The following is a 13671-nucleotide window of genomic DNA, read 5'->3' on the forward strand; positions in this document are numbered from 1 at the left end:
CATATATATGCATATACATATTAGTAGACTGAAATGAAATGAAACTTTGCCAGTCATTTTATGTATTTAAAGTTCACATCATATGGTATATGGTATGCATGTCTGTTACGTATAAATGAAATTAAATGTAAATATGTATACGATTTGGAGAATAAAACCAAGTAAACATGTTTTGGCTACATTCACGTTCATTCATTATGCCCACAACGGCTGACTAGTAATTATTAATCACTAATTGTGTCAATCTGTTTGTAATGTTGAGATCTTTCAGTTCGTTATTCTGAATCGATGACTTAACCAAATAAAGATGCACGTCTACCCTTCTATATGCTTAGTAAAGGGGATAAAGAGCCTCATAAATACACAGATAAGGAGCCATAAGTAATGTTTAAATAAGCACTTGTTTACGATATAAGCGAAGTGAGCTCGTAACGGAAGGCATTGAGAAAACATTTTTCGTTATTGGAGAAAATAACAAAGACTAGTAGCGCAAAGACTCTATGCAATGCTTTCTTATGATAATCTTTTGTTGTTTTCGTACTAAAATCCCCTAAAACACATTTTTAAGTTCCGTTTAAAAATTTATGACTTACGACGTTTGCAGACCTCTTTCGCAGGTACCTGATGACCGTTAACAGAATTTTGCAATACTAGGCTTTGCCATGTACCTGATATTTTATTACACTCCCTACAACATCTAATAAAAATGTATTAAGTTTGTGCGTGTGTGCGCAGCAACCGAAGAACTTCATATAAATACATCTTTTAGCATGTGGATCAATTCACAATACTTTTCTGCACCAGTCTAAGCATGTTTGTCCGTTTGTCCCTTTAATACCGTTATTTTTGTGTGCAACCCGCAGGTTGCAGTGTTTCAGATATTTTAATGAATTGTGGTACACTGTGTGTTTTGGCACAAGCGTAAACTGCATTTTGAATTACACTATTTTGGAGAACTTGCAAAAAATACGGAAAGCATGAGTGCTCACAGCTTTTGCTATATCGACATATGGCCGTTGTAGGCGTGTTCCTTGAAAAGTGTTAATGAGTTTTAAATTCTTCGCAAGCTTTTTGCCGATATCCCAATTTTTGTGAACGGGAAACTGTTTACCCCAGATAGTATACAGTTGCGCCGGGGGACAGATATGCTTAGGTACATTCCAGATTTGAAATTGGCCAAGAATTTATAGCATTGGATAACACCGAAGGACAATGGGTAGATTCATTTTGTCAAAAGGTTTGCAACGCCCAGAAGGAAACTTCAGAGACTCGAAAAAGCATACACTTTCTTGATCAGCATCAAGTCCGGAAACGATTAAAGTACGTCTGTCCGTCCATTTGCGTAATGTCTGTTGTAAACATTCTCCTGGATGCAAAAATAAAGCTATCGACTTCAAATTTGGCAGAAGCATTGGAAGTTCTTGCACGCGCTACTGAAAATGAGCCTAATCGGTCGAAGGACATGCTTACAGTGCTACGTGAATCCTTTGTCAAAAGGAACGAAATTTTGGCTTATTGCCCATTACTTATAAGCTGCAGCATAGAAATATATAAAAGTTTGCACGTATATCCCTCGGACGATGTTATAGTACCTCTGCAAAAATGGAAAAATCGGCCGCGCCTACTCAATTTTATATTTACTTTTCCAATAACTTTTATAATGTGCAGAAGTACACTTGAAAAACCCCATAAATGCTTGCCCAGTTTCGAATTCAGATTATACCTAAGCGTCCGTCCATCTGTCCGTCTGTCGAACTGTATAGTATCTGTCGTAAATATGCTCCGGTTTGCGAAAGTGAAGATATCGCGATCGATAAAAATTGCGAGAAGGAAGCGCCTTCAATGTCTACATATCTATGAAACAAAATTTGTGAAATCCTTTGGTCTCTGTGTGTTTGGCTATTCTCACAAAATACAACACTTACATCATATCAATATCCACTTTTATTCTTAAAATAGCCACGCCCATTTATTTATTTATTTTTTGTAGCTCCTTTTAATATAACAATGATGGGTACAAGAGATTCGGTTACGGGGAAACATAATTTTTTCGCTTGTTCGTACTTTATAATGGGAGTTAATAAAAAATGACATTTGAGATTACTGCGATACATTTGGACTGTGCAGTGATATTTTTCCATACAAGGGTTCTCATTAAAAATAAATCCATATGTTATAAAAAGTTTTTGATATTCTATGACGAAGACGGGTGAAGGATAATATATTCTTTGATAGAAAATGAATTTAGATCATGACAGTTCACGTTTTGGAGTTCTTCCAAGCAAGTGTTTTTTTAAGAAAAATAAACTTTTTTAAAGGAAGAGTATACAAAATTTAATATTTTATGATGAAATTAGATGAAGAAGTGTACTGCTACTTAATGATCGGTCTTATGCGAACGTAGTGTTTTAACTTGTTTATTGTAAAAGCCTTGATTTTCTATTTTTTATATCTATTTATATGCAATCGGTTTCGGTCGCTCCATGTAATGCGTTTACATCATCAATCATGTTTCGTTGTAGTGAAAATTAACTAAGTGCATAAAGAAAATAAATGCGGTGCAAAAATGAAATAAGAAAATGTTTTCCTATGTTTGCAATAACTGCAAAAATATTGATTTAATGTCGTAAACTATATTTATTGAAAAGCTATATAAAAATTTAATATAAAAAACTATTCGAACCACATGCCATTAGCAAGGAGAGATAGAGAGAGAGAAAGAGAAGGAGATGGAGAAAGACAAAGAAAGAGAAAACGAGAGAGATTCACCGAACCTAACAAACGAATAAGCGATTTTAACATTTAGTTTAATTTCGACGACGACCAACGCTACATGCAGTTTTTATGTTTCGTTCAGTTAAATGTGTGCAAGAAAATATATATTCGATCATGAAAAATTGCATACAATTCATATTGTGTATGAAATATAAATTGCTAGTTAAAAGCATACTTTTTGGGGTTAATAAATTAAACAAGTATTAAAGAATAGTAAAAGTCTCGTTATATATACATATATATGCTCAAAAATTGCAACAATATTCTTCCCAAGAAGAATACGTTAGATTTGTCAAAGGGTTATATAACCTACAGAGATATTACTCGTAGAATATGTGTATGAACGGGAAAGAGAGAATTCGTTTAAGTTAGTTTTAAATTCTTACATTCTTCATTGTTGTCGAACAATGAATTAATACGATTTTTAGTTTCGTTTAGGATTCATAGCAATGTGATAAGGATATTAAAAATTTACTCTAATGATGATAGTGTTTGCCTATTGATCCTATCATCATATTACTATTACGTGTTCACTTGGAGAAGGATTGCGCAATGACTACTTCATATGGTTACTACTACTATCTACTTTTCGAGTAGATTGTGTGCCTGACTTTTTCAATGTGTTAATGAAGATAATTAATATGTGTGTTTGTATGTTTCGCATGGGCTATCTTATGGCAGTAGCAAGAACAGAAGTTTTTTTTTAAGGGTATAATGCTGCGTTGTGAGCACGAAATTGTTAAGGACATGGAATAAATTTTTCTTAAAATATTTGTACATCTGCTGACGTAACTAAGAGAATTTTTTAACTCATTATCTTTTCTTCGTAAAAATGTTTTCAAAACATTTGAATTTTATGTTTTCCTTAGTAATTCAACTAATAACTGACTAATCTCAAATTCTCTCTTCTTCTAGTCTTTCGCCCAATCTCCTTTTATCAATGTTTTCTTAAAAAGACAAAAAAGTAAAAGAACTAAGTTTTCAGGCTTTACAATATGAAAAGGGCGAGGTTGATATTTTTTATTTTGAAACAAAAAAAAGAAGCTTTTTATCGTATAGATGCGTGGACATTGTAGGCGTGTCCTCTCAAATGTTTAGGGCACTTCGAAATTCTTTTTCAAATTTTATAGGCGATATCTTCATTTTTGCGACCGGGAGGATGTATACCACAAATGCTACATGATTGGTCGGACGGACAGATGGACATTCTTAAGTACATTTCCAATTTGAAAGTAGTCAAGAAGTTATATACTTTATGGGGTATGGGGGGGTAGGTAAGGTATTGAGAAAGAAAAATTAAATTTCTATTCACTACAATATTGGGTAGCGGAGGTCAGTTTCTCAATTTCTATACAGGTACTACTACAGCGTGGATAACTCGTTCAAGCTTTTGTAGATTTAAATGCTGTAGTTTACGAGTATTGGGTAAAAAACGAATTTTTTATTCTTTTCGAAAAACAGAGGTATTCTCAGTTTACATAATACCTTAGGAATATCCTTCGACCGCTTTGGCTCATTCTCAGTATCAATCTGCGCGCAAGAAGTTCCATTGTTTCTGTTTCCATGATGGCTTCATTACATAGACGGACGGACAGACGGACATGCTTAACTCGACTTGGAATTTTATGTTGATCAAGAACATATATATGTATGTACTTTGTGGATTTCTGAAGCCTCGTCCTTTAGCATTGCAAACGTCTTGATAAAATGAATATATCTTTCGTCCTTCGGTATAAAAACAAGTTGAACTACAGGGTGCACATAGCCTCTTATTTAGATTGAACTCTTCACAACATTCTAACATTCTTTTAAAATATTTAAAGGCAAATCAAATTAAAATAAAGAGAGAAAATAAATTTTATTTCTGATAGGAAAAAATTTTCCTAAAAACTTATCGTCGCACGTATGTATACGAAATTTTAAGATTTTATTCATTTGCGGCTTTGCTAGGTAGCAATACGTACACGTGCCAATTAAGTAAACGTTTTATGTGGTCAAACATCGTTAAACTAAATTTTTATTGTATATTTCGTACACACACACACACACACACACACACAAAATTGAAAATATGTGTTAATATGCTGACGCTTGAGTAAAGCTGAACAGGCCGAAGTGGTCAAATGCCTAGTTTGCTATTTTTATTCCCTTTTTTTGTTTTTTGTTTAAGTTCCAGCTGGATCGAACCGACCTTAATCCACTTCTGCCCAGTTTACAATATTTTGAGTTAAGGTTACCCACACCACAAAGCACTGACTAGCTTTGGTTGGAAATAGCATGACTTCCATCCTAGATTTCTTTAACAGTTTGTATGGCTTACTATTATTTTAACGATGAAAGATTTTTCCCCTTTATGTTGGTAATTGCGTGTCATAAGGCAAGCAACTCTATTGTGGGCAATCATTTGTTTATATGATGGTGGCGAGCTTTCAGCGAAGGCACATTAAACTAAATTGCGCAAGAGATGCGTTGGTTAGTTGGTTAGTTGGTCTCACATGACCTAATGGAGGAAAAGTATTCGAAATCTTAAAAACCGAGGGGGGAGTGAAACAAAAATACCCTATTTCTTATTTTATGTACGATGTATGTATGAATTTAAGATTTAAAAGATTTTAAAGTTTTATTTCTTTTTCAAAAATTGTTTGTTGATGAAAATAAATCTTTGCTTAAAGCTTTTGGAAATTTGTCAAAGATTAGGGAAAAAGGAACAGAGAATGAGGTATCTTTGATATTTTTGAAGAAAAAAAAGAGGGTTTTATTTAATGGTTTGTTTACGAAACATTTAAGAAAATGCATCTCGAAGACCAACTTCATTTTGTTATACCTTGCACCACTTGTGTTACGGGTATGTCAAGTTTCTGCAGGTGTTTGCAATCTTCGTCTCCACTCGTCATTATTATTTATTAGTATTTGATTATCATTAATACATATTTAAGTACGTCTGTCCGTTTACCCATCTTATGTCTGTCCTTATTTTTTTTATATGCAATCTTTCAAGGTTTTACTGGGAGAGAATTCTGATGCACTGATAAGTTTTGCCACAAGCGAATGGCTGGAAAATCGAAAATCATTTCAACGATTTGGCGGACCACAGTCTCTTGACATATTGTATGCGTGTAGGAAATTGGAATTGTATGGGACCATTTTTTAACCGCTTCCCTTTTCTTACAAGAAGTACACTTCCATACGGCATAAAGGATTCATTCTTAGCATATCATTATTAAAGTTGAACGCCATAAGTTTATTTTCCGGAACCCTTACCCGCATAGGTATTCTGAAGAAAGTAAAAGTCTAGCCATAAACATTGCATTCGAATTGTCACGGAAATAGCTAAGGAATAATGAATAATGAATTTGTGGAAAAGTCATGTAAGAATTTTCATGAATAGTTAGCCTTTACATGGGAATAAGTTGTAAGTGTTTTTAGTGAAGATACTTGAAGAGTTTTATTAAACGAAAAATTAAAGATTATATAACAATTAATTTTTAATATGTTTTGTAACAGGACATGCATTAAGGCAGAATAATAAGCCATAAGTCATAGAAATGCTAGCAAGAAGTACATAATTTGCAGAAAGGATTGCATCGTTTCCTCTTTGCATCGTTATCTACAGTGTTATCTATTATTATATTACTTGCATTCTTATCTTCTAAATTATGAATTCTTCCCTATACTTTACATGTTGCTTAGCTGCTAAGAGATTAAGTATCGGCTGATAATTAAACAAATATATAAATAAATAAACAACGAATTGAGACAGAAAACTGAGATATGCTAGATAAAGGTTTAGATCGGGTTCACCCATTTGATGTGATGCATCCACAATCCATCCATTACTAATCTTGCAAAATATCTGCTGTCACAAATAATATATACATATGTTAAAGGAGACATGATTTAGATCTTTTGAAGGAAAGTCTATTGAGCTCGGGAAAGTTGCTTTCGATTTGAAATAAAACTTTGACATAAGTCAGTGTAAACTAATGCATAGAAGATACAAAACATTTAATTAATTGTGGATGTGTGTTAGGTCATGACACCTTAGTCGCTAAGCAAGAATGCATTTGCGCTCGTTTACAACTTACAAGAAATCGTACTTTGGTTATGCCCGGAATGAGTTCATAATCAACTTTGGACTGCGACCATTAACTGAAAGCAAATGTCTCGCATCTTCCAGTTTTCTTCCACAATTTCTTCTTACAATTGTGCGCATACCAAGGATGGTACGATTAAAGCTTTGAATGGAACATGGAGGAACACGGCTACATAGCCACAAATATATATGTACAGTATGTAGGGTGTGCATGATGTTAATTTTGGTCTTTTCTGTTGCATCTACTTAACTACCTTAGGGGCTGGGTATTTAAAAGTCGCCGCAAGGCAAACAAGCTTTACTTCTTTTTCATGTTTAAGTTATTTCCCTGTTTACTTCCATCAGTTAGGTTTCCTGGCAATGTTAAATCTAAGTGCGCCGTTGTTTAACAATTAATGCACTAAAAATTCTTACGTATACATACATATAAATACTTTATAACGGTTAAGAACAAATTAAACAAATCAAGAGTGCAGAAAATATAACCGACATCTTTTCTGTTTTCTGATTCTTTTTTTGTGTTTTTGTTTTTATTTTTTTTTTTGTTTTTGTACTTTATATATTTGTTTACTTTTTTATGTTTTTAATAGCGTCTCAAGTGATCCTTAAAAAAGAAAAGGAGAAAAAATAACGAGTGCTTGCAATCTTTAGAAAACAAAAAAGGACAAATCGGAAAGCTATCTACACCTTAGGGCGAACCTTGGACACTCATCATCTAATGTTAATAAATCGAAGGCATTAGGTCCGAAAAGATTGTATTCTATTATACTTTTTGTATATTTAATAAATGAATGAATAAAACCCATTATCAAATTTAATCGATATATATATATATCTATATATATATACACATTTATATATGTATACACATTTCATATTCATATCTAATGGATGGACTTTGCAGTAAAGAAATTTAGAAGAATTCAGAAACTGACATCAATCAAAAATATATCTAATTTACAGAATCTCTGATGCATGTTTATACGTGTCGTGAACAAAAAGAAAAAATAAGTACACAATCATCCTTTGGTGGTGGGTATAAAAATTTTTGAAAAGCATTACGTGAAAGCAAACGACTGGCTCTTATCTTTTGTGCATATAGCGCACAACCACACATACATATATGTACAAAGAGACGCTGATTTACATTTATATTTTAATGGTAAAATATTATGACTAAACACGAACGTTAAAGTGTTTGTTAGAATAATTTTCATAGTTTAAGCCCGAAAAATATGCTTTTTATATGAACAAGTTTACTTACATTATGATACCATTCAACTTTAGTAATGCCAGGATTGGCTTTAACTTCGCATTCTAAATACACATCTGAGCCCTTTAATAAATTGTTCGGATTCAAAGGAGCACCTAAACTTAAGGACACAATTGGCGCGTCTATGTCAAAGAAAATAGAAAAAAAAAATAAATAAAGGAAAATTAGATTACTTACCGTTAAAAGGAGGAAAAGCAGAAAAACATATACCTACATATATATATATACTTACGTGTTACATTTAACATTCTAGAGTCTTTTAAGTAGAGACCAGTGTTGCCGTTGCCCATAACTGTTGTAACCGTTGTATGACCTTCGGGTAAATGTTGAGAGGACATAGCCGGATTTAAGGAAATTGAGCAGACCACTTGACGTTCATTATCTTCAGGTACTGGTATAAGTAAAAGCTCTGATACCGTTGTATTACCATCTTTAGATGTCTATAAAACGGAAGATAAAACAAACAAATTCTAAAGGTGTTGTTCCACGTTTTAGATGAGAGCTAAAAAACTAAAACAAACCGATTGTGTTGCTCCTTTCAATATTTGTCCTCCTTTCGACCAAATGATATGTGGCGGTGGTCTTGCTCCAATCGCTGTACAAGTAACGTGTGTTCGTGTCCCCGCTATCACGGCATGATTGAGCCCTTGTAACAGCAAACTTAACGGCGGTACTGAAAAAGCAAAGAACGACATCCCGTAGATTATGCCGATTATTGTCATTTATTTTCTCAATTATTGCAAAGTTTTGAATGTTGCGTCCGTCCGTCCGTCCGTGTGTTCTTTATAGATTCAATATGGCAAAAATCAAGATTAGATTCACAAATTTTCAAACTAATTGATTAAATTTGAAAATTGGATTGATTTTCCTAGAAAGGAGACAATTACGAGGAAACTGAAAAGACTCTATCTAGAAACACAACAATTTCAATTCATTACTGATATTTAGGCATTGTAGTAGATATCAGTTTGAGTTTTACTGCCGGCATTTATCAAAGCCATTCAATTGGCTCTGATCGAGCACTTGGCATATTTGGTTTGTTTGATGAATAAATAGCAACAACTCGCCTAAGAATGCATAAAATTTTCCTACTTGTGCCTTTTTCAATTTATCTTAACATCATTTGCTTCAATAGGGCGAGTAGTATCTAAGGTACAATTAATTAATATCTATGACATTTATTTGTTTTCATTCACTTTCATGTAAGGTAATGTAATGTAAAGTAATGGAAAATTTGCAAAAAAAAAAAAGAAAGAAAAAAAATCTCCTTTTCTACGTAATAACTGCTGTTGCTTAAGCTTAGTGAAACTATAAAAAGGAAAGAGAGCTTGTGATATATTTCTCGTTTGTCTTAATTTACATTTTTCTTATCTCTTTTAATCTATGTTAATCACTGCAAATAGTAGATGTGCATAGAATGTAATAGTTTCTTTGATTTTTGTTGTGTGCTCTCGTTCGTTCGTTTCAAAAATTTTCAGTGCATTGCAAGTAAGTATTTGCATTTTTCACATAATACGGACGACTTTTTCCTTTTAAGGTGGAAATTGCATTTCTAAAGCGTTCTTCTGAACTATTTCAAAAAAAAAAAAAAAAATAAAAAAAAAAAAACCAAAAAGCAAATAAATAAATAACTATTACAACTTGTAGCCAGTAATCAACTTGAAATACGTACGTACGTACGAATGCAAGTAAATATGTGCTTGTATGTTTGTAAATTATCTAAAATCAGAGCTCTCTTACAAACATCTCACGTTACAAACATTCGATTGAATTTGGAATTTTGCAGAGGTAAAAATACTTTCAAAGTACTCTTTGCTACATACGTAAGGTATTTTTACTTCTTTTCTTTTTTTTTTTTTTTTCTGTTTAATTTTGCTTTTATTTTTTTTGGATTTCAAATTCAATAAATTTTAAATAAATTTTAATTTTTTTTTTTTTTTTTAAATTTTTTTAAGGTTTCTTTTTTTTTTTTTTTTTTTTTTTTCTTTCTATCTCTCTCTCTCTCTCTCTCTCTCTCTCTCTCTCTCTCTCTCATTTGCTTTTTCTATTCGCATTTTTCCAATACTTGCGCTTTATACAAAGTTCTATATTTTTCGCACCAATTAATTTAAATACCTTTTTATTTGAATTAGTTACGGCTTACTGAGCAAAGTGTTAAGTTTCAATATAATACAACACCACATTTTAATTGGCTTTCACAATCTAATGACATTATAAGGGGTTCGTTCGTTCGTTCGTTCATCATATTATGTATGTATCAAGAGCCACAATACGGATGAATAAGGAAGAGAGAAACCCGCTTTATATGCATATATGTCTGCTTATAACTGATTACTAATAGGGATTTTTATAATGAGAATATGGATTTTTTTTTTTTTTGCTTTTTTTTTTCATAAAGAAAAACTAGTTATTTTAGCAAAGGCTTGTATTATAAATGGTGAAAAATAAAAAAAATGCAATGAAATATCAAAAGCCTAAAGGCAGGCAATGAATATTTGTTTAAAATATGAATCCGCAATGAAGCTGCAAAATATTCCAGAAAAAAAGGAAACAGTAAGCGAATAAGAGAGAGCGAGAGAGATAAATTTTAAACGTGTGAAAGAAAGAGTAAAGAAATATATGATAAAGATATAAAAAAATTATGAAAAAACAAAACGGAACTATTTAAATCTTTTAATTCGAGTAGGGGGGAAAATATAAACCATTTAATATGTTCTTATTTAATTGTCGCTCATGCCAGAGCGGAATCTGCCAAACACTGTTACTGACATTTCCATATTCCTGCTCAAGTGTTAATTTTGATCCCAATGTCATGCGGTCCATATTTTTGCTAATTGAACTTGGTACGCATAGGGAAGAGCTTTGAGAGCAGAATGCATTAATTCCAAATTAAATATAACGGACAGGATAATATTTAGTCTTGAAAATCCCCACCGTGCAGGCATTAATTCAAGGGATTTAAAGAGTGAAAAGCAACTTGTAAAGAGCCTAAGAAATTACACATTTTACCTCAATAAACTGTAAAGTATATGCCATTTTAGAGTTAATTAAAATAATAGGTCGTTTAACCAATTTGAGGCGATGCATCCTGCTGAAGACCGTGCATTGTCACCGTTCGCTTTCTTCATTTCTGATGATTCCGGCCAAAATTGATTGATTCATACACTTTTCCATTCACTGCTTTTCCATTTCAAACCGGTCTTCTTCTGACGGTTTTTTTTTCCATATTCATTGATAATTTCAACTCGATATCACTGCACGCTCTCTTTTCATCTCGGAATTATAGTTACACAATTACTTTGGCATTGTTTCTATTGCGCCGGCCGGCGAGCAAAAGCTTCAAACAGCTATCAGCTGCCTACATGGCAGGTTATTGTCCAAAGAATAAAAATTAAATATCCGTCCCTCCTTGTTGACATTATTAAAACTTCGTTGCTGTGAAATAACTGGGGCAGATAAAAATTTGACTACAAATGTTTTAAGCTCCATATTTTTTTAATATCTAATAGGATGATTATATTGAGATTGCTTTGGTTATGTCGGGCATTTTCTATAACTTAAGCTTGATTCAAGGAAAAGTAAAATCAGCAAAAGCGGCTTTGATTAAAATTTTGCAGAATAAAATTTTTCAAGTCAGTTTTCGGACCTAAAATGAACTTTCCACACAAGTTTGTTTACATATTTAAAACATAATTTAGCAGATTTCTTTTCCCATTTCTTATCCCATTAATATTTATTGCCTCGATTCGGAGTTCTTGTTATAAGTCTAAGTTAATTTCTTTCAAATCTACGCAAATATTGTTGAAATTGACTGTCCAAACTCAACGAATACGCAACTCACTCACACTTCCAACTGCCTTTTCTCATCTTTAGTCTGCTAAGTTAATATCTCCTATAGAGGCGAATTAAAGGGTGACATGCCTTTGTATGTAACGAAAATATATTAATTTTTTAAAATTTTTATGCATAAAACTTTTCAGGCGGGCAAGACGAACTATTCACCACCACCCATAATCCACATAGTGCTATATTTATCTTGCTAGATCCCATAAGGGAGACGACAGTTGTATGATTCTTTATTGTATATAAAGGCTTACTTTTCATATAACGAGGAGAATCTGGAAGCAGGTTAACAATTTTTCACATCAATCTAGTAAACCGGAACATTATTACTCGATGATTTTTGTCGAGAAATTTTGAAAATTGCAATTTTTTTCAAAATAAGGCGTTAAGTAAATGGAAGGCGTCGTTAAAGTTTGCCGTTTTCAATACGTTCTGCCTTTGGATTAAAACATGTCATCGAAGTGTCTCAAAAGTAGACGGACTGTAGACACGCAGACATCAGACCGACACATAAAGAAAAATGCAAGCCCAATTAGTTCAGAAAATAATTCTGCATGGTTCAGTATAATAAGAAGGGAATTAAACTGGCATGAATTGAACACATTCTGCATCATAACTGTTGTAAGGGACAAGTAATTGAATTATTCATAAGTGCGTTTTTATACTTGAGAGTACAAATCTTAACGGATTTTAAATTTTGGTTTTCCAGATTAAAAACAAGTAAGAACCGTATAATCGGATTAGGCCGACCATAAATACCCTATACCAATTTGCCTAGCACAATTAATCGCTCCTTTCTGTAATGAGACACAAAAAATTAAACATCATTATAATGCAAAGACAGACATTTTATGAAAACCCAAATATTAGAGGATACCTAAAGCTTCATATGACCTGATCCAAGTTTACTAAACTTAATTTACTTTCCAAAAATTTTACTATTTTTCAGTTCCTCCCATAGAAATCTAGAAATTACATTTTGTCTTTATACAACTGCCTTCCCTTCATGGTAATGTTTATACATCCCAGTATCTATAAAATAGATTTACATAGTCAAAATTCCCTACCGTTAATTTTTTCGGTTAATTTGCTACTATGGACTCATTTGCATCATAAAATATTAAAAATTGAACATTTTACCGGCGGGGTTTCCTATGTATAAGCAAGCGTTGGGGTCCAGGAAATAGACCCATGTGGTTCGTATTTGGTCGACTTCATTTTTATGTCAAATAACTATCATGAACAAATTTTCATCATAAAATATTAACAATTAGTCTTTTCGCCATATAAGGATTTACATTTCCTTAGAACACTAATATACGGTCGTATCCAAAAAAATAGACCTACGTGGTCCAAATTCGGTAAGGGTGATTTCCTTGTCAATTTATTACTAAGAGCCAAGAAATATTGAACATTAGATTTTTTAACCACACAAACATTGCACTATAAGAGTGGCGATCCAAAAACTTTTCCTAACTGATCCAAAGTTTTCACACCAATTTTGACAGCGGAACTGAACGATTGTTCTCGAGAAATTTTCAAAATTGCCATGTTTTTTCATATAAGAACTTTTCAAAATAGGGCGTTATACGGGAAGTGCTTAAAAAAATGGACCGATCCAATCCATTTTTAATAGCATTCGTCCTTGGTTTGTGAAGCACGTCAGTGTACTAAACTTTATCGAAAT

General features: G+C 32.7%; 1 protein-coding gene across 1 annotated transcript in view; it reads right to left on the bottom strand.

Moving 5' to 3' along the window:
• Positions 1–13671, bottom strand: part of LOC119636816 — a 128361-nt gene that overhangs the window by 16794 nt on the left and 97896 nt on the right. The window contains exons 7-9 of the mRNA XM_038032461.1: positions 8663–8814; positions 8374–8581; positions 8133–8263 (exon numbers count right to left, since the gene is read on the bottom strand). Coding sequence (XP_037888389.1) covers positions 8133–8263; positions 8374–8581; positions 8663–8814 — 491 coding nt within the window. The remainder of the gene's footprint in view (positions 1–8132; positions 8264–8373; positions 8582–8662; positions 8815–13671) is intronic.

Source organism: Glossina fuscipes, unplaced genomic scaffold (assembly GCF_014805625.2).
Source record: "Glossina fuscipes isolate IAEA_lab_2018 unplaced genomic scaffold, Yale_Gfus_2 28, whole genome shotgun sequence".
Taxonomy (NCBI): Eukaryota; Metazoa; Arthropoda; class Insecta; order Diptera; family Glossinidae; genus Glossina; species Glossina fuscipes.